Source organism: Mycetomoellerius zeteki, unplaced genomic scaffold (genome assembly GCF_001594055.1).
Source record: "Mycetomoellerius zeteki isolate Tzet28-1 unplaced genomic scaffold, Tzet1.0 scaffold913, whole genome shotgun sequence".
Classification (NCBI taxonomy): Eukaryota; Metazoa; Arthropoda; class Insecta; order Hymenoptera; family Formicidae; genus Mycetomoellerius; species Mycetomoellerius zeteki.
In genome coordinates, this window is record NW_017257951.1 from 25,750 (window position 1) to 47,707 (window position 21,958).

The 21,958-nt window shown below is 39.6% G+C and overlaps 6 protein-coding genes across 7 annotated transcripts in view; 2 read left to right on the forward strand and 4 right to left on the reverse strand.

Annotated features, from left to right (window-relative positions):
* MTA1-like (metastasis associated 1-like) overlaps window positions 1-1,588 on the reverse strand; it is a 13,398-nt gene extending 11,810 nt beyond the window's left edge. For both annotated transcript variants that reach the window (XM_018460115.1, XM_018460114.1), the window contains exon 1: window positions 340-1,588. In XM_018460115.1, the coding sequence (XP_018315617.1) occupies window positions 340-454 (115 nt within the window). In that variant the 5' untranslated portion in view covers window positions 455-1,588. The remainder of the gene's footprint in view (window positions 1-339) is intronic.
* A 1,853-nt stretch (window positions 1,589-3,441) lies between these two features.
* Window positions 3,442-7,640, reverse strand: H (transcriptional corepressor hairless). The gene is made up of 3 exons (XM_018460128.1): window positions 5,998-7,640; window positions 4,976-5,785; window positions 3,442-4,887 (listed from the first exon to the last, which is right to left on the reverse strand). The coding sequence occupies exons 1-3, from the start codon at window positions 6,341-6,343 to the stop codon at window positions 4,853-4,855; spliced, it is 1,191 nt and encodes a 396-aa protein (XP_018315630.1). The 5' UTR covers window positions 6,344-7,640; the 3' UTR covers window positions 3,442-4,852.
* A 977-nt stretch (window positions 7,641-8,617) lies between these two features.
* Window positions 8,618-9,940, reverse strand: LOC108730413 (probable alpha-ketoglutarate-dependent hypophosphite dioxygenase). Its single transcript, XM_018460101.1, has 2 exons — window positions 9,641-9,940; window positions 8,618-9,370 (listed from the first exon to the last, which is right to left on the reverse strand). The coding sequence occupies exons 1-2, from the start codon at window positions 9,863-9,865 to the stop codon at window positions 8,768-8,770; spliced, it is 828 nt and encodes a 275-aa protein (XP_018315603.1). The 5' UTR covers window positions 9,866-9,940; the 3' UTR covers window positions 8,618-8,767.
* A 689-nt stretch (window positions 9,941-10,629) lies between these two features.
* LOC108730418 (MAD2L1-binding protein) lies at window positions 10,630-11,529 on the reverse strand. Its single transcript, XM_018460106.1, has 2 exons — window positions 11,101-11,529; window positions 10,630-11,023 (listed from the first exon to the last, which is right to left on the reverse strand). Exons 1-2 carry the CDS (start codon window positions 11,508-11,510, stop codon window positions 10,663-10,665), a joined length of 771 nt encoding a protein of 256 aa, XP_018315608.1. The 5' UTR covers window positions 11,511-11,529; the 3' UTR covers window positions 10,630-10,662.
* Window positions 11,530-11,947: 418 nt separating this feature from the next.
* On the forward strand, window positions 11,948-16,422 carry Spt (Spitting Image). Its single transcript, XM_018460096.1, has 13 exons — window positions 11,948-12,018; window positions 12,197-12,412; window positions 12,507-12,707; window positions 12,788-12,961; window positions 13,039-13,163; window positions 13,244-13,746; window positions 13,826-14,028; window positions 14,097-14,298; window positions 14,394-14,585; window positions 14,703-14,795; window positions 14,873-15,157; window positions 15,218-15,534; window positions 16,396-16,422. The coding sequence occupies exons 1-13, from the start codon at window positions 11,965-11,967 to the stop codon at window positions 16,420-16,422; spliced, it is 2,592 nt and encodes an 863-aa protein (XP_018315598.1). The 5' UTR covers window positions 11,948-11,964.
* Window positions 16,423-16,426: 4 nt separating this feature from the next.
* LOC108730417 (zinc finger protein 845) lies at window positions 16,427-21,809 on the forward strand. The gene is made up of 3 exons (XM_018460105.1): window positions 16,427-16,603; window positions 17,169-17,505; window positions 17,619-21,809. The coding sequence occupies exons 1-3, from the start codon at window positions 16,430-16,432 to the stop codon at window positions 21,122-21,124; spliced, it is 4,017 nt and encodes a 1,338-aa protein (XP_018315607.1). The 5' UTR covers window positions 16,427-16,429; the 3' UTR covers window positions 21,125-21,809.
* Window positions 21,810-21,958: the final 149 nt, after the last annotated feature.

Here is a 21,958-nt window from a genome sequence, read left to right on the forward strand (position 1 = left end):
GAGTGGAAAGAAGAGAGGGCGCGCGGGAAGCGGGGGCGAGCGGCAAAAGCGGGAGGGGAAGGGGGAAGAACGCGCCGCGCGCGGAGGGTATAGGGGACGCCATTGCGATGCCATTTGCAAACATTAATTTCTCGGAGTTAATTAAAGCCGCTATCTCTGTCTCGCTCCTTCTCTTTCTCTCTCTTCCCCCCCCCCTCTCTCTCTCTCGAATTCACGAGAACGGCGAGGATGACGACGACGACGATGTCGACGAGCGGACACCGTTAAACGTCGTCGCCGACAATCGTCTTTCTCATCGGAATATAACACAGCCGCGGAATGCATGCGGTTATACTTTACCTCCCACCCGGTACATGTTGGCCGTCATGTTGTTGGCGTCCTGCGTGGACCCGAGAGCGAAATTGGCGTTCTCGTGGTTACCGTGGCCCTCGTGGTATTCGGCCGGCATCGGCATCAAGACTTCGTCGTCCTCCGCAACGTGTGTTACAATCTCGCGGTCGCTGCCGCTGATCGCGGCACTCGCACCTCTCTCTATCTAATTACTTCGGTCTCACTCACACACACATACACACACACACTCTCTCTCTCTCTCTCTTTCTCTCGCTCTCACTCTGGCAGTTTCCCCGTGGATTCGGATCTATCTTCTCTCTTTCTCTCGCGCTCTCTATCTCTCCCGTCAACTGAATGATACGGTCAACATCTCACGGCATAGTCACTCCATAGTGTTTGTTTGCTCATCGTCGATCCGCTACTACCAAACTTTCGCTCCCGTCTGCCTCACCAGTGCGTCCTCTGCCCGTCTGTCTCTGTTCCCCCGAGGGTGGAGAGGGGAGGGGGGTTTCGCTCTTTCTATTACCCTATCTCCGTCCTCCTCTATTTCTCCCTCTTTCCGCTTTGTCTCTTTCGCTCCTTTAATCCCTCCCTCCCTCCAGCTTGCCTGCGGGGGTTCGCACGGTGTCTCTCTTGTCTATCTCTCTCCTTTTCGGACCGGAGTACTACGTGCGTGCTTACCGTCAAAACTGTTATGTTCACAACACTCGTACACAAGTATAACGTTCCGCTGTTCAGTTCGGTTCGTTCCGTTTTCAACGACACGCTACCCGACGATGAACGAACGAACAAACGAGCGAACGAACGATCGTGCGTGTCGTGCGTGCGAGCGACACGCAACAACTGGAGGGCGGGAAAATCCCCCTGTACGCGGCGCGTACAGTCGGCGATTTAGGCGACTGCCGACTCACGTGCGGTGTTCCCCCGTGTGCCGAGGGCTAACAATCGTCTCGGCGGCGGCCACAGCTACTGCCGCTCGTACCACCGAGGCCGACACGACCCGCCATTTTCGTGTCGGCGAGCGCGAGCCGCTATAACGCGGACGAAGGCTGCGCCGGAGTATCCCGGCCACCTGACCCGATCGAACGAACAAACACCACGCACTGCGAGTCCGTTCGCGACTGTCCACGAATATCACTCACCCCTTCACTCTCGAGCGGCGTTCACCGTTCGCCGCGTCGTATATGCGTCCTTCGGGCCAACTCGCGGCTGTGCGAGTCGCGAGAAGCCAACGCACTCCGGCCCGAGTAACGGAGAAATAACCGATGGCGAACGCGGAGCATGCCAGCGCCGCTGTAGGGATCGCGTGAAACAGGACGGAGCATCTAGGGATTTTTCTAATCCAATTGCGTTTTCCACTTAAAAACTAGTTTTAAACATGGTGCGATTGAGTGCCAATCGGTTTGTATATTTAGTGTTCTAAAATAATTTAATTCTTTCAAGGTGATGAGATTGTTGCGATTACAAAAAATACTTAATTGAAAGGATTGAATTATTTATTAATACCGAAAATAGAGGCGAATTGATTTGCTTTCAATTGCACTCTGTGTACATCAGTGTTGCGCTAGTTTTTCCAGTGGAAGACCCTACAAGTTTGCTCGACCAGATAACTGCTTGCGATTGGTCCACCATCTTTGTTAAATTCGCGCCAGTTTTCAATTTCTCAAATTTCTATTTTCATTAAATATATAAGTAGTATTTTTATAATGACTCTTTGCATACATGTAAAAAATGCATGAAAAAATTTTTTTCCGTATAAATGAAAATATAAATCTTTCTACATCAATAGATTTTCAATAAATGGTAATTTTAATATAAATGTAAATAATTCTTATGTAAATATAATTTTATTATGTTAAACCTAAAGTACATATATAATTAATTTTATATTCAATTAAACGGCCAGTTGCTATTTTTTACCATGTTGCGATTGACCACAACCCATTCACAGAGGCTAGAATCTTGGAATTTTTTTACTAGATCAACCAATCAGAATAAGGTCTTATATTGAATTGACTAATTGGCGCTGTGAACAATCAAAGACTATTACATACTTTCATATTATAATGTAACGAACAATATACGTTTTAATCCATTATTTGTTTAGCAATTTATAGTTAAACTAAATCGTCCTCTTTCTATTTGTTTTTGTAATATATATATAACAACTGAAGAGTATATATTATAGATATATATTATACATTTAATAATTTTTTATTAATATTTAAAAATAAGTGGCTTTTTAAAGAAAAACTTTACCAATCCTAATTTTAAAATGTGAGTATTTGTTGTAATAAGATAGTCCAGTGATCACATGGTATTTAAAATTAAAAAAAAATTGATAATTTTTTTTTTAAATCGTCGCAATATGCCAGCTCCTACCGTGATTCGCTTTTATAAAAAAATATGAATATATATATTATTGCTGCAGAGAATATACATTATTGCTGCTTAAATGACGGAGGGATTGAGTCAATTGGGATCGAGTAATTGTTGCGATTGCAATGAATAAGTGTAATATAAATAATAATGTATATAATATATACACGGTGTATCTGAAATAATGTACACTAATCATACAATGCTATTCCTAATAAAAAACTGAGTCGAAAAGTTCTCTAACATTTTGCAATTTTCGCAATAGTTAACAAGATATTAATTACTAAATATCGCTAAATATTGGTTTTCAATAATTTTTTACTCAAATTACTCAACTTTACAGAAAAACTGCAACAAACAAAAATCATTTATTTTCTTCTCATAAAACTCTAAGAATTTTTTGAAAATTTTTTATCAACTTTTTAGTACTGCATTTTCTTATTTTTACCAACATGAGAAAATACGGTCTGAAAAAATTCTCATAACTTTATGAGAAAAAAGTAAACAATTTTTATCTCCGACAATTTTTCCGTAAAGTTGATAGTATTTGAGTAAAAAATGATTGAAAACCAATATTCACACAGCGATTTTTTGTAATTAATATCTTGTTAACTATTGCCAAAATTGCAAAATGCTAAAGGACTTTTCGACTCAGTTTTTTATTAGGAATAGCACTGTATGATTAGTGTATGTTATTTTAGATATACCCTGTATAATTAAACAAATTACGAAACATTGAATAGTATAATAATTATTGTTAAAAGAGAATAGGTTTCAGGTTGTAGAGAGATCGTGGAGAATGAAATAATGTTTGTGCGTAGTATATGAAATATTTATATTTACGAAATTAGTCTTTTTCTATACAATTGCTAATGCGCAGTCACATACTTCTCCATTTTGTCGGAATCGCTAAAGAGAATCGCGTACGCGTTGAACAATTAAAATTACTCATCTGTTTGTAGAACCTGTGCGAGCTTGCCTTGCTTTCTCGTGAAAATGTTTTTCGATGCGCCTGACTAATAATAAATAGAGCAACGAATAAATGTCGATTTGATGAAAATACACGTAACACAAAGATATATTTATTATATACATAATATATATAGTGCCTCCTTTTATAATAATACACATCCGCAAGAACGTTTATAATTTAATTTCATGGAATTTCGTTAATTATCTGTAAGGCACACCCCACGGTCGTTACCAAAGTAATTTTGTGTCCTTTCTCTATCTCCTTTTCTCTTTCTCATATTTTTTGCGTTATATATAATATCATATAAATAACTGTATACCATTGTGGATATATTCTATTAGAGCCTAAATTTATTATGCATTTCTATCTTTAAGAATAATTAATGCGCTAGAGATATAGAGGCAATAATCTGTTCTGTACATAATCCTATGTCTTTCTTATCGATTCCTTTAAGATAATGTACCATTTTTTTTTTCATTAATGATAATAATGATAGTAACGTTATAAGAATAACGGGAAAATGCATAAATGAGATGTATAGGATGAGACCTGCTCGTGCACAGATTTACGCGTGCTCACCCATCCTCATCGCGATATACAAAATATGAGTAGCAATGTCGAAAGTAAAAACATACGAATGACTCGTTCGATTGCTAATATACATTCCCGCGTTGACTAATAAGGATTTATGATCGTCTTAAAAAAAAACCGCGCATATCGATTCTTTTATTTTTTTCCTTTCTTTTCTAGAAAGCTTTTCATTCGTTTTACTTGCAGGTCGCGTATGATAAAAATATGTGTAACATGTATACACGCACTTATAATTGCATTTTTTATCCATAACGTTTTTGTATATTACCACTCATGACTTTTTCTTTTTGAATATCTTGTATTTAATATTAATATAAAATACCTATGCCGCCATTGACAAAAATTTATGCATTTGTATGTACAAGTATAGCTTTCCCAAAATCCAACTATCTGGCTTCATCGTCTCTCTCTCTCTCTCTCTCTCTCTCTCTCTCTCTCTCTCTCTCTCTCTACTTACTAAGATACTATTGTTTTATGAATAAAAAAATACTAATATATATCGCATTGTCGTTGCACGGGCAGTGTTTGCGTAGTGTTTTGTCCACTCGTAAGGCACCAACTCTATTGGGATCCTGAGATTCAACCCGCATGCTTCGACAGATTCAGAGGCATATCTGCAAACGAAAAATAGAGTCATAAACATTTTCGAATGTCCTAAATGTCCCGATACTTATTTTATTTATGCTACGTAAATGAACATACCTGAAGGAGGTGTGAGAGTTTGTTCCCTGTAGTCTTTGTAATGTGGGGACAACGGATGAGAATGCGGCGATGCGTATAATTGCATGGGAGGCGGATAGTGGACGGGAGATGGATAATGAGGCGCCATCCATAAAGGCGCCGCTCTGTACGGTCCAGGTGGCAACATCGGTATCCCGTAGAGCGGATGATGAACGGATGTATTGCTGGATCCGATGTAGGGATCGATTCGTACCCTCGGATAGGCGTTAGTCGATGAGTATTTCACAGGCTGCCGGTCGTCCGGCTTCAACAATGTCCTCAAGAAACCCGGCTCGGGACTCGGTTTGTCCTCCCCCAGAATACTCGTTATACTGTATGATGACACTTGCTTCGAAGAGGGAGTCGGCGGCGCACTCGTTGTGCAAACCGGCTGTGGAGTGGCTCGTCTCTTGGACGCCTGATCCTCCAGCGAGACTCTCTCCAACTCTCGCAGTATACGTTTGCGAGGTGACACGACGTTAGGATCCAGCAGGCGAGCCAATTTATCGATGATCAGACTAAGAACTTTGCCCGACGACGACGTACCATTCAATTTCCGTGACAATCTCGTCGAATTAGCCGTTGATTCCGGAATTGAGATCACGGTCGTGGAATCTAATGGGCGTCTGCGTTTCCTCGTTATCAAGCGAAGATGCGCGCACAAACGAGTCTTCGGATTTCGACGATAATAAAAATTAAATTCCGTGGTTATCCTGCGTCGGGGATGGGTCTGCTTCCAGCAGTGATCTCTCTGCCAAGGACTGGATTGGACCGACGAATTGTCATCGGAAACTGAGAACAGAATGCAGAGTATGTGTTACGTATACGAGGATATCTGGATTGATTGTATTGCCTATACATTTTTTACAACAATAACGTAAACCAGAGTAAAAGGTCTGGAAAACAATAATAAACAAATCTATTTTCGAAAATATAATAAATGTATGTAAAAAATAGTGAAATAAAAAAAACTATAATATGCATTGATGCTTCCTTTGACCCACCACTGAGGGAAGTAGAGCTCTCCTGCCGATTTGGGATGGTGCTGGCGGGTGGCCAAAAGGTTTTCTTTGGCACGGGAAACCACGTAGTCTTTTCTCCGTCCCTGCGATGAGACAATTCCAGAATGAACTTTCCATCTTTGAAGAATTTCAAGCGACCACCAGGAGTTGGCAGCAGATTGCTGTCGATGCGTTGTGCCTCGGTATGATGAGCTGGCTGGGGACTTGAATTTTTACCATTTGCCTTGGCGAGGGTCGGGTGCAATGTAGGTGGATCACGCGAGCACATCTCTGTCGTGCCCCTCACGTGACCTGCGTGAGCATGACATTCTGCTGACTTTTCGCGCATGCTGATACTTTACCGATATCCATTTTCCTCCGCTGGACCTCTCATACTTGGACTTTCCAACGTGTGACGCAACAGGATAACAGAACTTGTTGACTTTCTCTCAAACAGTTAAACCTGAAACGTCGTAGCGTTTGGACTCAGTCGCGAGGAACATCCTCGTACTCCGGAAATCTCCTTTCTCTGTCCTCCGACAAAATGAGGACCTGACAATTTACAAAAAGTCTGAGGCACGTGTGTCACGTGGACAAGCGGACCAAACTCATGCCACTTGGGCGGGACGTCAGAAATAGTGGAGCACAGAAGTCATGACTCGCGGGCGATCATGATGGCTGACAGACACACAGGTTTGGCTCGGTCGTGCCCGTTTATTCGTTCTCGAGGCACACAGAAGGCAGAAGTGCGTGACCGTTCTCCAGGGTGATCTGTCGCTGGCTCGGTCGCGGTGTCATCGTCCCAGTGGAGTCAACAGCGCGCGGATAGCAGCGTCAAACGCTCCAGACGGAGGGACGACATATCTCATTTTTTTTTCTTCCACTCGGGGAATACAACGTGCGCGTGCCAGCGGCGATCGACGCCGGGTTACTCCGGGTTATTCCGGGTGTGCCGACACCACGTCGGGCGGCGCGATCGGTATCAGTTCGACCGCGACGGCTCGCATTCGCGGGGCGCACGGAGAAGAAATCCCGTGTGCATGAGTGTTGGCGGTCGCCAGACACCCACCCACCCACGCACGCACTACCGCCTTCCGCTTCTGCTGGCTACTCCGCCGCCGCCGGAGCGTGGCGCATCGTCCTGGTGAACTTCTGCGGGAACGGTCGCCCCGAGCTCCCGCGGTCCGCGTGCCCGAGACCTCGCGCAGCCCGCGGTACGGCGACGGTACGGCGACGGGCAGCAGTCCGCGGCGGTGGAAAACACCGCACGGCCGCGACACATGTGTTTCACTACACCCCGCGAGCAGTCCGCGCGTCCGTCACCGGCACGGGCCCCCGGTATTCACGAGCACGCCAGTCGCAGAACACCAGCCGTCCGACGTCCGTTTCGCTCCTCACGCGATCCTCACGGCCCCCGTGACGTCCGCGGGGCAGGGAGGGGAGGAGGGGGAAAAAAGAGCGTGGACGTACTCCGATCACCTCCTTGAGTCGACGGTGTCGACCCTTCTCGTCGACAACACTAGTGGCGGTGGCGGTTCACGTTCCACGCGTTCCCCGCGTCCATGTCCCCCTCCACTTTTCGCATTTTCGTGATTTCGACCCGAGACTCGCGAGAAACGCAACGCGTTTCCGCATTGAAGATTTTCGTCCCCGATCGCGGCGTCTGCCTCGGTGGCTCGGTAAAAATCGCATCCGCGAGCTTTTTCTATCTCTCTCTCTCTCTCTTCCGTTCCTTCTCTCCCTCCCACTTTACCGAAATGCTCGCGTTTCGCCTCGTTAATGTAAAATCGCGGAATATTTCACTCGTTCCACTTGTCCGACTCCTGTCTCACGACGTAATTATAGGAACGCGCGCGAAATTCGTATCGGCGCGATCGCGATTCAACAAGCCCCTCTTTTCTTTTTTTTTTCCTTTCTCATTTATACATTCGTCATTATTTTATATATTTTATGGATGTATCTCTGTATTTATTTTTTCGCAATCTCTATCTGTATTCTTCAGCAAAATATATGTTTGTCTCTTGTTGGGCGACACCATACATACGCATTCGCTATCCGGAACAGACGAGTATCTTTATGTCACCGTTCAATTAAATGACGTGAACAATATTGTTGTTGCTAATTGCAACCATAAGAATCACTGCGGATTTTAACTCAGTCTTTTTTTTTCTTGCACGTTCAAAATCGTTTAATTGTTTTCCATGTACGAGAAAAACGGCTACGACGTCAAAATGCAAATAACAGAAACGATAAAAATAAACGCAGCTATGTATTTGTTAAAAATATTTGAAAAAAAACTGACAATAATCAATATTTACATGGACTTTCGTCGAGAATCGTCTCCCACGCTGCTTTTTAATTTTTTCCTCGCAGTTGTGATATTATACGCAACGCATAAAATGGAAAGAGGTACAAAACATTTGACAAATACCTCCACTTTAGCGGGCAAAATATAAGAAAGTGTGACAATTACTCGTATTAATTACTTTTAAAGGATATGCTTTATATATTGCAATAAGTGATGTATGCAACGCGATTTGTGTTAAAGATAGGGATAACTTTATTAAAATAATTTTATATACATCAGTCAATGATTTCAGAAAAATTTTTGAGATTCGGTAAGGTTGAAATGAAGTTTCAGAAAAGAAGGAAGGATACAGCAATAGGAAAATCGTTGAATAGAAAAATAATTGAATGTACATTCTTATACATATTAAAATTTAGTCAAAGACATTCTTCATTCATTCAATCAGATTTAAAAGTAAATAGTCGCTTAATATTTATATCTGTTGTTCATCAATGCGTCTTTGTAAATATTTTTACCGCGAAGCATCAAGCCTTGACAAGGGGAATTGTGCACGTCCAGGGTCGGTTCATCATCGGCAGCTCTCACTTGTATGAGAAACATGCGTCGACTTCTATCAGATAAGTTCAGATACGAACCGTGAAGTAGTAGATAAGAGAAGAAGACAATTTCACCCTTCTTGGCAGATATGGGAATAGCTTTGGACAAAGGGTATTCCTTAGGATCGACGTAGTGAATAGGATCACCTCTCTCATCGGTCACTTTAAAGTCCTTCAACGGTCCCAGTTTATGACTGCCAGGATATACCGCCAAACCACCATTTTCCGGCGTTGTATCGTCCAAATGTAGAAACACAGCCAGCATAGTGTGTTTCTTGTGAGGAAAATAAGGATAGTCTTGATGCATCAAGTAAGGTGATCCTTTCTCTGGCGGCTTTACGTGCGCCTTGGTATGATGCAATATTATATCCTCGGTGCCCATGACATCCTCAAGGGCGTCCAATAATTTCGGGTGCGTTATGGTCCGAGTAAAAACTTCGCTGTGCATTTGCAGATTGTGGATTGATTTTACCTGATACATAAATGAGAATATGTACAATATAGTGTAATATAATATACAGGGTGTTTTAATCAATGCACTTAAATTTATCTGAAACTATGCAATTTTGGTTGCAGGCATTAAAGTCAATCATAGGTCAACTGTTTTTCTTTTTAAACAGGTTCAATATCTCGCATTCAATTCTCAGTTTCGGAGAAATTCAAGTGCATTTCTTAAAATCTTGCCTTATCTTGCCTTATAATAAATCAAATTTTACAGAATGGATGTAATAAGTGCACTTACAGTGTAATCTTCAGCAATGCTTCCAGCCAATTTCTTCATATCTTCTCCGGCCCATCTTGACTCCAAGCCCGACAGATTTTCGCGATATTTTCTTTCAAACAATTCATCGTAGGTATCCGATATCTCGTTTATTTCCTTCGTAGAAAATACATTCGATAACTTGATGAAACCATTATCCTCCCAGAATTGCTTCTGCTCCGGCGTTAAAAATTTCAAAGCGACCATTTTCAATTGCGAAACTTTTTTATGCGAGATGTTAATAATTTCTCTCTTTCAGAGTTAAATAATCCAATGTTGCGTCTCGCGACAACGATTAATATATGGTTTGCCCTACTCTAAAAATGTTTCTTTGGGAGGGATTATCTATATGCGATAAAAAGTATACATTTATGTATAATCATTGTTGCCTAAACATCATCTTGTACATTTCTTATCCTTTTATAAGATTTCTTAATAATTGCGTAACTTATAAGACAGATTAGTGGTGTAACAATTAATTACAACTCGATAAGTAAAAATATTTAACATTATAATTATATGTATAAAATAAAATATCCATAGTAATTACAAAATTTTTCCTATAATAAATCAGTAATATTCTTATCTTACCATTTGATTATAATTATCTATTAATCAATAAAAAATCTATTATTATAGATAATTTTAAACTGTAATTTTTATTACATAATTTTGTATAAGACTTATCATGTTTGTGGTATGTTGATAAAGAAAAATACTGTCTTGCGCTCTCTCTCTCTCTCTCTCTCTCTCTGATAGTGATTGGAAATTTCTATCATATGACCTCAAGACATTTGTCAAGTCATACCGACATGTCAGTACGCATCATCAACGCAATGTCAGCAGTAAAAACATATATATCAATGCTTAATAGTATCTCGTTAATCTTAATTATATAATATGAATATGCATAATATAAATCTATTTATAACATCATGGAAAAAATGAATCACTCTAATCTATAAAAATTTTGAATTCTGCTATATCATGCTACAAAGTTATGGTCACAAATAGAATTTAAATCCTTTTATGATCTGTTTTGACTGATACCACCGATAGGAAGACTGAGTCGAATTGTTATACTGAGTATATTGCACATCATCTTTGTTCTCTAAGTAAGTCTCACACGAGTCATGATATACTTTAACAAGTGTCCTGCAGTTGCACTGTATCTCTACTTGGTCACTCTGACGTAGTTTAATCTTGAAGCAATTTGCTGTCTGTACAGGCGGTACGTATTGCGGTTTAGGTAAAAAGAAATCAGATACCGAATTACTGTCGCTCTTCTTCAGCATGATGAACATGTTTGTCATGTTTAAAGGAGCGTTCATAGCCTTTTGAAACGCGTTGCATTCAAACATAGACCTAGAAGTACAATAATCTGTATAAGTGTTTCGATGTAAATTCATAAGCGTATTCTATCATTACTTTTCTTTATTAACCTCATAAGTTTCAAAAGCGGTTTCCTGGAGGAATGTTGATACTCTTTGTGCTGCTTGCTATTGAGAACATACGAGGGAAGCTCTATGCCAATGTAAAACTTCGGTGATAGTATCGTAGCGCCAAGTATTATGGCAACTTCCTTCATATCGCAACCCTTGAGGAAGAATTGCGAGGACAAATGATCCTCAACGTTCTTCAGCGTGTTCGATAGAGCTTTGAAGGAGACTGCGTTCCTATCTGTTGTATTATGGAACCTCTCTAATGCCTCGTACGTTAAAGGTATCTGCTGCTTTTGGTACAGAATATATTTTACGAGCTCCATCACAACTTTTGTGCACGAATCACTGGTCCACGGTTCGTCCAACATCACGTCAATCTCTATTTCACCTTTTCTGTCTCTGGAGAACATTTTAAAAAGTAATAAACTCGAAGTGGAACCTGTGGAGATTTTATTTTGAAATCTTTGTCCGCCAAAAAAAAGAAGAAAGCTGAATGTTTGTCAGAGAAATTTGCACTGCATTCACGCGAATCTTTCGCGCGTCTCGTCAGTCAGGTTATATTTAAAAAAATTAAGTTAGGTTAGGTGATTGAGCTAATCCAAAGATTCCGTTCTTTGAATTTTTTCGTCCTTTTTTTCTTTTTCTTTAATGCTAATTAGACACCTATCGTTTTAGGTGCAGAAAGCGTAGCTCAGTGCAATCGCAAGGAACAGATATTTCCCGTGATATTAGCGCCAGATGTTGGTTGCCATGCCTGGTTATAGTTACTAAATTCACTTTATTTATATTCCACCGTTGAGCCGTTGAGACTCATGAATTTTGAAGTTTCAAAAAGTTGTGGGAATTAAAAAATAAAATTTTACGATGGAATTGAAGACGAGACAAACGAGGAAGCTGCTGGAGCTTTTGGAGCAGCAGGTAATCAAATTTGTTATTTTCGATCGATTTAGTAGTTGTACTATAGTGTCTAATAAAGCCAGCTATAAAAAATTGTCGATACAGAGACTTCGCGTTGCAAAATATAAAAATTATAGAGACTATGGTTAACTTATTGTTTGAAAACGAAAGTCACAATCACTTCTTATTTTCTTTTCAGATCAACAAATTGTATCTATTGCTGACCACTGCTTCTATTAATCCGTCAGACATTTTGGCTATGAAATCGTTACTCCATGAGCAACTGCATTTTTTAACTCAGAGATTCAACAATTTAGGCGATGATAATTGCGACTCTGAAGAGGCAAATGTAAAATTTGCTGATACAGTAACAAATTTGAAATATACTTCTCTATTGAAAAATATTGATGAGTTTGTAAGTTAGAGAAGAATCTTGTAATATTTGATATTGTTTTTATTCCTATTAAATGAGTCATTTGTTTTCCTTTCTTTCTTATTATCTTTTTTAGATTAAGGATATCAAATATGATAATATTGATAGCAATACAGTCAAACATAAGACAGAATCATTGCTTAATAATTTTACATCAGCTTTACGAGTGTTGGAAGATTTAGAATGCTTGCCATTGAAGCAGAGGCTTCAGGATTGTCTGAATTATGTGAATGAAATGAGCACAGCAAACGAGATTGAGGATCTTCAAAATATAAAAGTAACAATGAGATAAAAAATTGAAATATATATTGAAATCTTTTAATGTGAATATTAATTCCCTTTGTGCTTTTAAACTAGGAATTAGGCATTTCAATATTAGAGATACTCGAACCACTACAAAATTACAGAAAAAGCTTAGCGTCTGATTTTCTATCACAGAATCTAGCTTTATATACTTCTCAATTATGCACATCATTTGAAATGCTAGTACAACTGGCTCAGGAACAGCATCAGTTAAATGCACCAATTTATGTAATAAACTATATATTTTACATTTATTTCTTTGCATAATTTAAGTTCCTATATTTACATTGAACAAATATGTACAGGCTTGCAAGAAATATGTTTGTGAAAGAATATGCACTTGTTGTGAAATGATATTGAATTTGATGAATGACTCAAACCCATCGCTGGAAAAGGAAACTTGCGAGAGGGAGAATCATTTCGTTTACAGGTGAGAAAATAAATACTCTTTATACTTAATATTACATTCACACAAGTAATTCTGATATGATAATTCTGATATACTTGTAGAATGGATTTGGCATTAGACGTTATATTAGAAATACCGAGCAAAACGCATGAACAGCAGCTATCTGAATGTTCGGAACTGTGGTTGAAACTGGAAGACGTCTTCTCTCATGCTATGGCAATTACCCAAGTGTGTCAGCCATATAATTTTAAAGCCATAACTGGTTCATGCCAATCCATAGTGTTGGAATATGAGAAATTAAAACAGCAATTGCTCTCGGAGACTCCAGATCCAGCGTTAAATAATTTGTTCATACATACCTTGACCGATGCTCTTTATCGTTTGGAACGTAAAGTTAATATAGCGGTACTAACGCTCGCAATGGAAGTATTCAGCAATCCTTACATTACTTTGAAAAAACTCGTTATGACGTGCGGAAATTCGTTAAGCGCGAAAAGAAGGTCGAAGAGTGATTTAAACGATCTCATAGAAGATTTTGACCAATTCTTTGATCAAACTATGCAAATTGGAATATTCGCGATCGCTTGTTGCAAAGACAAGAACCGTAAGTTGCTTTTCTTCATAATTTTTTTATATTCTTTTTAAATAATAAAAAATATCTAATGTAAATTTGATTATTTCAGGCAATAACAAAATTCGTAATTGTCTCGCAGGATTCGAATCCTTAGAAACTGAATTAATTTCTGCCATAATTTCTTTCTATTTGCATCCAGATAATAAAGAAATGCGTTCGAGTGTTAAACTGTTGACTATGCAATGGCAGTTAGAGATGAATAAGTTTCAGAGTGCTGTAAATCTCATTATAAACTCGGCTGCTTTCTGTCAAGTAAATACAATGGATTATAAAGGATTATAAGGATTTTAAGAGTGTACTTGAATATATTTTTTACTTAGGTAGTTATGGATAGCCTTCAAGAACGTATAACGGCAATCTCAGATTGTCTGGATAACAGAGAGCCAGTGACACAACTTCAAGTGCAAGGTATCGTTCAGCGTGCTTCAGCTTTGTCTAGTCAAGTCACAGCGATTGTAAATGACATTGGCACTGAAAATATTGATCGTCAAACGATAATGATGACGAGAGAATTGAAAGCAGGTAACTGATTCTGTATTATTAAAATTAAATGTATTCTTACAATTAAAATATATGTAGTTGGCTGGTGTATATTGCGTGTATACTCTTTATTATAGCTATATTTGAAGCCAACACTGCTGCCAAAACTCTTCTGGTGGAGAACGCAACGGAGCCTCAACAATTGCGAGTGATAAAACGATGTGAATTAGTATTGAATGTCGTTCAAAGATTACAGTTTGCTTTAGCTACAATTATGAACAATACGACGCATGAAAAATCTGTGAGAGGTCAAGGAGATTCCAGTCATGGTACATAATGTTCAATGATTATTAAAACGCCCCACTCTTTAATGTAGTATGCAAGTAGGCGCAAGTAATGCATTATCAAGGAAAAATTAAGCTAATGAAATTATGCGTGTATTACAGGTAGCGTATCAAATGCCATGAACTTTCCATCCATAATTTATGGTTTGCCGCGCGATGAAAATAGTCTAGTTTATATTAGAACACCCTATACAGGTTTGTGAGAATTTGTACTTTCCGTATACATTGTTTATACTCTTTCAAATTAATATCAAGTTTTATCTGTGTTTTAGTAAAAACGCCTAAACCACAGGTGTCCATTCAACCGGCAAACAGTACAGTGCAGAAACCATCGGATCTATCGTATTTAATACCTTACATAAAGAACGGCCGTACATTGCGTAGCGAGCACTCCATCATGTATACACCGCATAAAAACAAGAATGTAACAGAGGCAGCCGTTAAAAATGAGATGTCCCTTAGGAATCTATCTAACATTAGACAACATCTTTTTAGCAGAGATAGCTTCAGCATTCACGTTGATTTTGATATAGTCGAAGAGAGCATGGATTTAACAGGTAATGCACTTGAAGAAACCATTTAAATAAGAACTATAATTATATTGGAAACCATTTCAGCTGCTTTAGAGAAGATAACTTCATCGTGCACGTCGGAAAATGCAACGTTTTCTTCGTGCCAATTCTCAAAAGTAGAAAACGTATCTTCGGGAAGCATAAACAAGGAATCGGTTTTCAATATCGTAGAAAAACTAGGTCAAACTGTTAGACCAGAAACAGAAAGTTGTTTGAGCAAATCCGCGATAACGGAGAAGATGAGTGAATGTGCCATATCTGGTGGCGGTGATGCGTCCTTAATCATGGAATCGCGTCAGAAATTCAATAGCGTTCAATCTCCAGACAATAAGATACAAAAGTCAACCTCGGAGCAACATGAGGTATAAAGGAAGACTATGGCCTGATAGTTATAGTTCGTTTTTATATTAAGACTGTCTTAAGTGGTGTCTTAAAGTGCTAATACAGCTCTGTCATTGGTTTGACATCTTAAAATTATACTTAAAACATCTTAATTATAAGAAAGGACTATGAACAGGCCTATATTTTTTTAATGTTAAACCTTAAGTATTAGCGCATTTTTTAATTGATAGCATTTAAGATGATGGTTACATCAATGTATAATTATAAGTGAGAATATCAATTGCACGTATTTTTATATAATAATTACATTAATAAGGTTTAAATTTCAATTGTAAATGTTAAATTTTATCCTGACTTTTTATTACGACATAAAAGAAATTGAAACAAATTCGAAAAAAATTTTTCTTTTGTTTATTCCTTTTCAAATGCGGAGGAAAACAAGATCTCCAGAAGTTATAAAATTTCCCGGAAATTAATAAAAGTTACTAGATTCACAGTTTCACCAAGGAGTGAAATAGCTTTCGAAAATCCCCAGAAGTTACTAAGATCGTATAATCGGTAAATAAATTAAAATCATAAGGATAGCGATTCCAAAAAATCGCGATTTTCGCAATTCGCAAATTTCTCGCGATTCCGCGTCCTTTTTTAGCCGGAGACATATGGTTGCTCTTTGTAGCTGTATTCTTCGCACTTTCCACCTTTCCTTTTTCTTTCTCTCCTTCCAACGTCTAAATTATACTCCCATTTCGTTTCAAGTGTAGAAAGTACGACGTAGTGCAGTTACCGAGAACAGCATTCACACGTCTGAACGTATCGACTTCTCGTTATGTCGAAACGAAAACGATGTAATAAAGGAAATCATATTTTTCCGCAACTCCTAGTTAGTGGTGGGTGAAAGAAGACGGTGAGCAAAACATGGACGCCGTGGCAATACATACGTCGGATCCACCGCAGGGCGAGGACGCGATCGTGTCCGCTATGAAGATATGCCGCGTCTGCCTGCTCGACAATCTGATGATGCGCGATCTCTTCGCAGAGAGCGAGGTCGCGTCCCTATCGGCGAAGGCGATGAGCTTCGCCAACGTTAAGGTTAGATGCACAATTTGAAGGTTAGGTACCGATGCGATCCCGAGCCCCCGCTTTTACCATCGCTCTCCCTCTGTCTCCCTCTTCTAATCCCAGACAGATTTAGACCTCTCGTCGATGATCCTTCGATTTGTCGCCATTCCCGTCCTTCTATTCGGCTTGAAATGATAAGTTTCGGTTTATATCGAACCTTGCACATTTAGCCTTTAACACCTTCGCTGCCATCATAAAAATGTTATAAGAGGCCTCTGCTTTTTAACTGAACTTTTTGCACGGTTCATCTTTCCTACTTCACATTGGAGAAAAAAGAGAAATATGAACAAGAAGTTCATTTAAAGAGAACGGGCTTATTACTTTCTCAAATGCCACGCAGAATAATAAAACATATTATAATAAATTATTTGTTATGATCAGGACTGATGCATGTGGTATGCAAATAAAAATATGTACATCACTGATAATGTGCATGGCAGTAAAGGTGGCAACTGCAACATTTTGAAATAACTTTTTGAGTACAACCAATGTCAAGGGCTTTCTTTTGAGATACTAAACTATATGCTTTGATTAGATGTTACCAGGCGACGGTTTACCAGCACAGGTATGCTGTATGTGCGCCGATAAGTTGGAGTCGGCATACGAATTTAAGTTACAAGTGGAACAAGCTGACAATGTTCTTCGAGAAAGGCTCGTAGGAGGAATAATAAAGGACGAATTGTTTCTTAATGAGGTTGAAATACACTTGGATGCCGAAAAGAATAATGATTTGGAAGAGATGAATGACAGTGCTGATTATGAATCTACTGACACATTGCCAGTTGAAACGGAAACTGACAAGAACTTTCTGAAACGTCAATTAATGATTTTGGAAGCTGAAAAATTGGCAGAGACAGATGGTATGCAACAAGGTAAGTAAAATCAATGACACAATGATGTTTAAAAAATTCGAATTAAATATTGCTTTTATAATATAATAGTTTAAAGTTTCCGAATATCTTATAATATTGACTCTATTGTTTAGATCCAGAACAAGATAACTTGCAAGAAAGCATTGAGGAAGAATTGCAGCAAGAATTAGCCAGCTCGGAAGACAATGATATGTCAGATGCTATCGATGAATCTAGGGATGAAGTACCTCCCAACGACAAAAATATTATTCGAAGTTGCATAGATGCAGTTCCAACGGAGGAACATAATTATATAATGCAGCAACAGTGTATTATATTACATACTGAACAATTCTCCTTCCATAAAAAAATGCAAGAGAGTGTACCAGAATTTAAACACGACATAACGAAATACAAAGAGTCACTATCTGAACAAAATCAAGAAAATCTGTCTGAGCAAAACGAAGAGATTCAGACTGAACAAAACGAAGAAATTCCAACTCAGCAAATCCACGAGATTCTGGCTGAGCAAACTGAAGAGATTCCAGTTCAAAATGCTCAAGCTGAACAAAATCAAAATGATAAAATGGAATTATTACAGAAAGATTATACTAACGAGCCAGTGGTGGAACAAGAATCATCCCAGAATGAAACTAGAAGAAGTAAACGTAGATTAGCTCGTCGAACACTCACCGAGCGGGATTCCGATGAGGAGAATTACTTTGAAAATCTGAATCTCAGTTCACGATTGAAAAAAGCGCAGGCAGATAAGACAGAGAAGATCTTTTTCATGTGTTACTTGTGCGATAAACAGTTTCTTTCAAAGAGCGTCCTGAAAGAGCATATGCATTCCCATGAAGAAGTAAGGAAAACATTGTCTCTGAAGAAAACGCCGGAGAAACCGCAGAAGGTGCAGACTAGCGTTTCCGCCGTGAAAACGCCGCCATCGGGAAAAAAAGCCAACAAGTGCCCTTATTGTGGTAAAGAGTACCTGTACATAATCTCGTTTACTAAACATATTAAGCAACACGAGCGAGAGCGGCAGGAAGCGAAGGAAGATCCGATGCCGCTCGAGATATCGTTTCATGAGGATGAGCACAGTTTAGACTTTGATAACGGCAACAAATTGGATGTTGAATGTAGAAAACGAAAGAGAGGAAGTATAGCCCACGACGTCGCGAGCGACAATGATCAGGATAAGAGAAAAAGGCGTAGTTTTATTGAGGAGTTTGCGTGTGACAAATGTCCAGAAAAATTCGATACAAAGCGGGGCTTGCAAAAGCATTCGCTCACGCATGTTAGCTTCAAGTGCAGCGTGTGCAATGAGAAATACGACACTCTAGAACAACTAAAAAATCACCGAACGAAGCACGTGGTCGAAGGCGTACTCACCGAGCAAGACTTGGAAGAGGACATGAAGCAAATGACCAAGAGCGAGGAGAATGATGACAACAGCAAGAACATCAAAGATGAAGAGAACAACAGTGAATCCGCCGAAATCACGAAGGAACTAAAGTGTCCGACGTGTTCAATGACATTCTCACGCAAGAAAACGCTCTCTAGACACATAGAAACAACACACTCCGACACCTATTCTTACGAATGCAAGATATGCTGTCAACAATTTACACGGAAGGATCTCCTACGCAGGCATGCCGAGCAGCATGCACGAGTGAAGACTTACAAATGTACCCAATGTAACAAGACCTTCGGCAACGAGCTCACGTTGAGAAATCACCTGGTTGCCACAAATCACAAGACATTTATACAAGGGCAGGAATACGATCCCAACAAGCGTATAAAGCGCGTGGCGGCGAGAGCAGCACAGAAGATCATTGACAAGATCAAGACTGAGGACGGTCTCGAAGATTACGACGATGATAACGATGATAATACCGATTACGATGCCAAATTGGACGGGCATTATCGCCGTAAGCGCGACGCTACACCAAAGAAGTACAGTTATAAGAAGGAATTTGAGTGCGCAACCTGTAACAAGAGGTACAGCTCGAAGCAAGCGTTGACGAGGCACATGGAGCAGCATGTAAAGGAAGAGAAAGCAGAGAATGCAGTGGAGAAGGTGGTGGAGAAGCAGAAGAAGACCGTTTTGGAGAAGAAGGAAGCGCAGAAGAGCAACACGGGCGATAACGATGACGACGATAACAACTCCGACTTTGAAAGTGGTCTCGACTGGCCAGTAGACAGCCATGAATGCACCACGTGCAAGAAGCAATACAGTACGAAGAAGTCGTTACTGCGTCATCAACTACTACATGAGGAGCCAAATTTTGAGTGCGATATCTGCAACGTCAAGTTTTATCGCAAAGACAAACTGAAGGCGCACTACGATAAGTGCTCGGAAAAGAATCCCGATCAGGTGAGGAAGTGCAACATTTGCGGCGACAGTTTCGAAAACAATGAGATTCTGCGCGAGCACAGGGCCAAGCACGTCACCGAGGGTATCCTAACGGAGGAGGATCTGAGAGACACTGAGCCAAAATCCGAAGAAAAGAAACTAAATGATAAAATGACCCGGAAGAGAAGGACCGATATTGTGGGGCTCGAGTGTACCGAATGCAACAAACAATATACCTCTAGGAAGGGTCTGCTGCGACACATTCAGGTTCACGAGGGCAAGAAGTACTTGTGCGAAATATGCCCAAAGAAATTCTATCGACGGGAACACCTGAAGATTCATGTAGCAAAACACAACATGATCAAACCATACAAGTGCACTCGCTGCTCCAAGCGCTTTATCAAAGAGGAACAGCTCAACAACCACCTACCTAAGCATGATCGCACTTTTAAGAAGACCAAGGAGACCGACAGCTCGAAGAGATTCCTCTGTGAGATCTGCAGCAAGAGCTTTACGCAATCGACAACGTTGTTAGCGCATCTGCGCGCTCATAACGGTATCAAACCGTATGTGTGCGAAGTATGCTCCAGGCCATTCACCACTAATGCCTACTTGAAGATGCATATGCGCACGCACACGCAGGAACGTCCGTACATCTGCCAATATTGTTCGCGAGCGTTTGCCCGTGCCGACACCTTGGCGAATCACCTGACGTCACACACTGGCGAAGCCAAGTATCACTGCAAGTGCTGTCCGAAGAATTTCCGACGATTGAAATCATTGAAGGAGCATATGTTTATTCATACGGGTCAACGACCTTACGAGTGTCCAACTTGCGACAGAAAGTTCAACAATAACGGCAGTCGCTACGCACACAGCAAGCGCTGCAAACAGGCTCATTTGCAGAATCAGAACCGGGCGCAACAGGTGATCCAGCAGACACAACAGCAGCAGCAGCAGCAGCAGCAACAACAACAACAACAACAACAACAACAACAACAACAACATCAGCCACAGCAAGTGCAAATACAGATGCAGCAGTCAGAACCGCATCCAGTTAGGTTGCATCAAACCACGATCGGCCAGGCACAATTAATTAAGGCGCAAAACATCAAAACAATCGCTATAGCGAGACAAGCTGAGCCTACGGTAGCCACGGCGCAACAAGTTATGCAGCATCAGGAGATACTAATGCCTCTAATTCTGCCACTTACCGTCACTCTTGCTGATGTAGGCGAAGAGGTGATACTACCTGAAGGTACAAAAATATTCACCACCTCTTAATCGAGCCATCTTTTTCGTATTTGATTATAATATGAAAAGGAAGAGATATACTACTTGTGAAAAACTATCTTGATGGTACTTCTTGAATGATTATAAACGATCTGAACGAGTTTTGTTCTCCTGACATCCTGTGACTATCGTTTTTATTCTCATAATTCCTATACGCATGGAAAATCCCAAAATGATACTTCACAATGGAGTAGCTTGCATTATCGAGGGATTTTCTTGTATTGGATAAAAAAGGGCAAAACGATGCTCCACTAAGTGATAGAAAAGGGTATGATAAATGTATGAATTTAAGAGAGAGTATCATTTTGATTATGTATAAAACGTTATATTGAAGTTTATTTTTACAACGGTGAAGGCGTTAATAAGCGATATATATGTATAATTTGTCTGGAAGTTTAAGATAATATGTACCTTTTCATATATAATAACGTGTATTGCTGGGAATGAATAGTGTAAACGTCTTTGACAAATCCTGAGAAGACAGGAAAAGAGATGTCTTTGTCATGAATGTGTGTTGTACATGTAATATAGATTTTCTTTAAGAGACATGATATGGATAAGATAGTTTTTAAATACTTAAAGCTTAATGTATTAAATAATATTAGATTTACTTTCATTTAGTTTGTTCTTCCAGAGATTTTTCTTCGTTTTCTTTAATCAAATACTTCCATTTTCAGAAAATAATTCATTTGCAAACAACTTGAAAGTTAAATCAATTGATATCATAATTTCAATTATATTTACAATAAAGGATTATTCTAACATGTTAATTGTGTAATTATGTATGTATGTTCCATGTGTTGCATCAACATATGTCAGCTATTT

Coding starts and splice junctions, on each gene's coding strand:
- H (XM_018460128.1), bottom strand. CDS start 6,343: ATGCGCGAAAAGTCAGCAGAATGTCATGCTCACGCAGGTCACGTGAGG. Junction 5,786..5,997: donor GAGCTCTACTTCCCTCAGTG/GTGGGTCAAAGG, acceptor TTCTGTTCTCAG/TTTCCGATGACAATTCGTCG. Junction 4,888..4,975: donor AACTCTCACACCTCCTTCAG/GTATGTTCATTT, acceptor TTTCGTTTGCAG/ATATGCCTCTGAATCTGTCG.
- LOC108730413 (XM_018460101.1), bottom strand. CDS start 9,865: ATGGTCGCTTTGAAATTTTTAACGCCGGAGCAGAAGCAATTCTGGGAG. Junction 9,371..9,640: donor GCATTGCTGAAGATTACACT/GTAAGTGCACTT, acceptor TTTATGTATCAG/GTAAAATCAATCCACAATCT.
- LOC108730418 (XM_018460106.1), bottom strand. CDS start 11,510: ATGTTCTCCAGAGACAGAAAAGGTGAAATAGAGATTGACGTGATGTTG. Junction 11,024..11,100: donor CCGCTTTTGAAACTTATGAG/GTTAATAAAGAA, acceptor TTGTACTTCTAG/GTCTATGTTTGAATGCAACG.
- Spt (XM_018460096.1), top strand. CDS start 11,965: ATGGAATTGAAGACGAGACAAACGAGGAAGCTGCTGGAGCTTTTGGAG. Junction 12,019..12,196: donor TGGAGCTTTTGGAGCAGCAG/GTAATCAAATTT, acceptor TTTTCTTTTCAG/ATCAACAAATTGTATCTATT. Junction 13,747..13,825: donor TTGTTGCAAAGACAAGAACC/GTAAGTTGCTTT, acceptor TGATTATTTCAG/GCAATAACAAAATTCGTAAT.
- LOC108730417 (XM_018460105.1), top strand. CDS start 16,430: ATGGACGCCGTGGCAATACATACGTCGGATCCACCGCAGGGCGAGGAC. Junction 16,604..17,168: donor TGAGCTTCGCCAACGTTAAG/GTTAGATGCACA, acceptor TGCTTTGATTAG/ATGTTACCAGGCGACGGTTT. Junction 17,506..17,618: donor GACAGATGGTATGCAACAAG/GTAAGTAAAATC, acceptor TCTATTGTTTAG/ATCCAGAACAAGATAACTTG.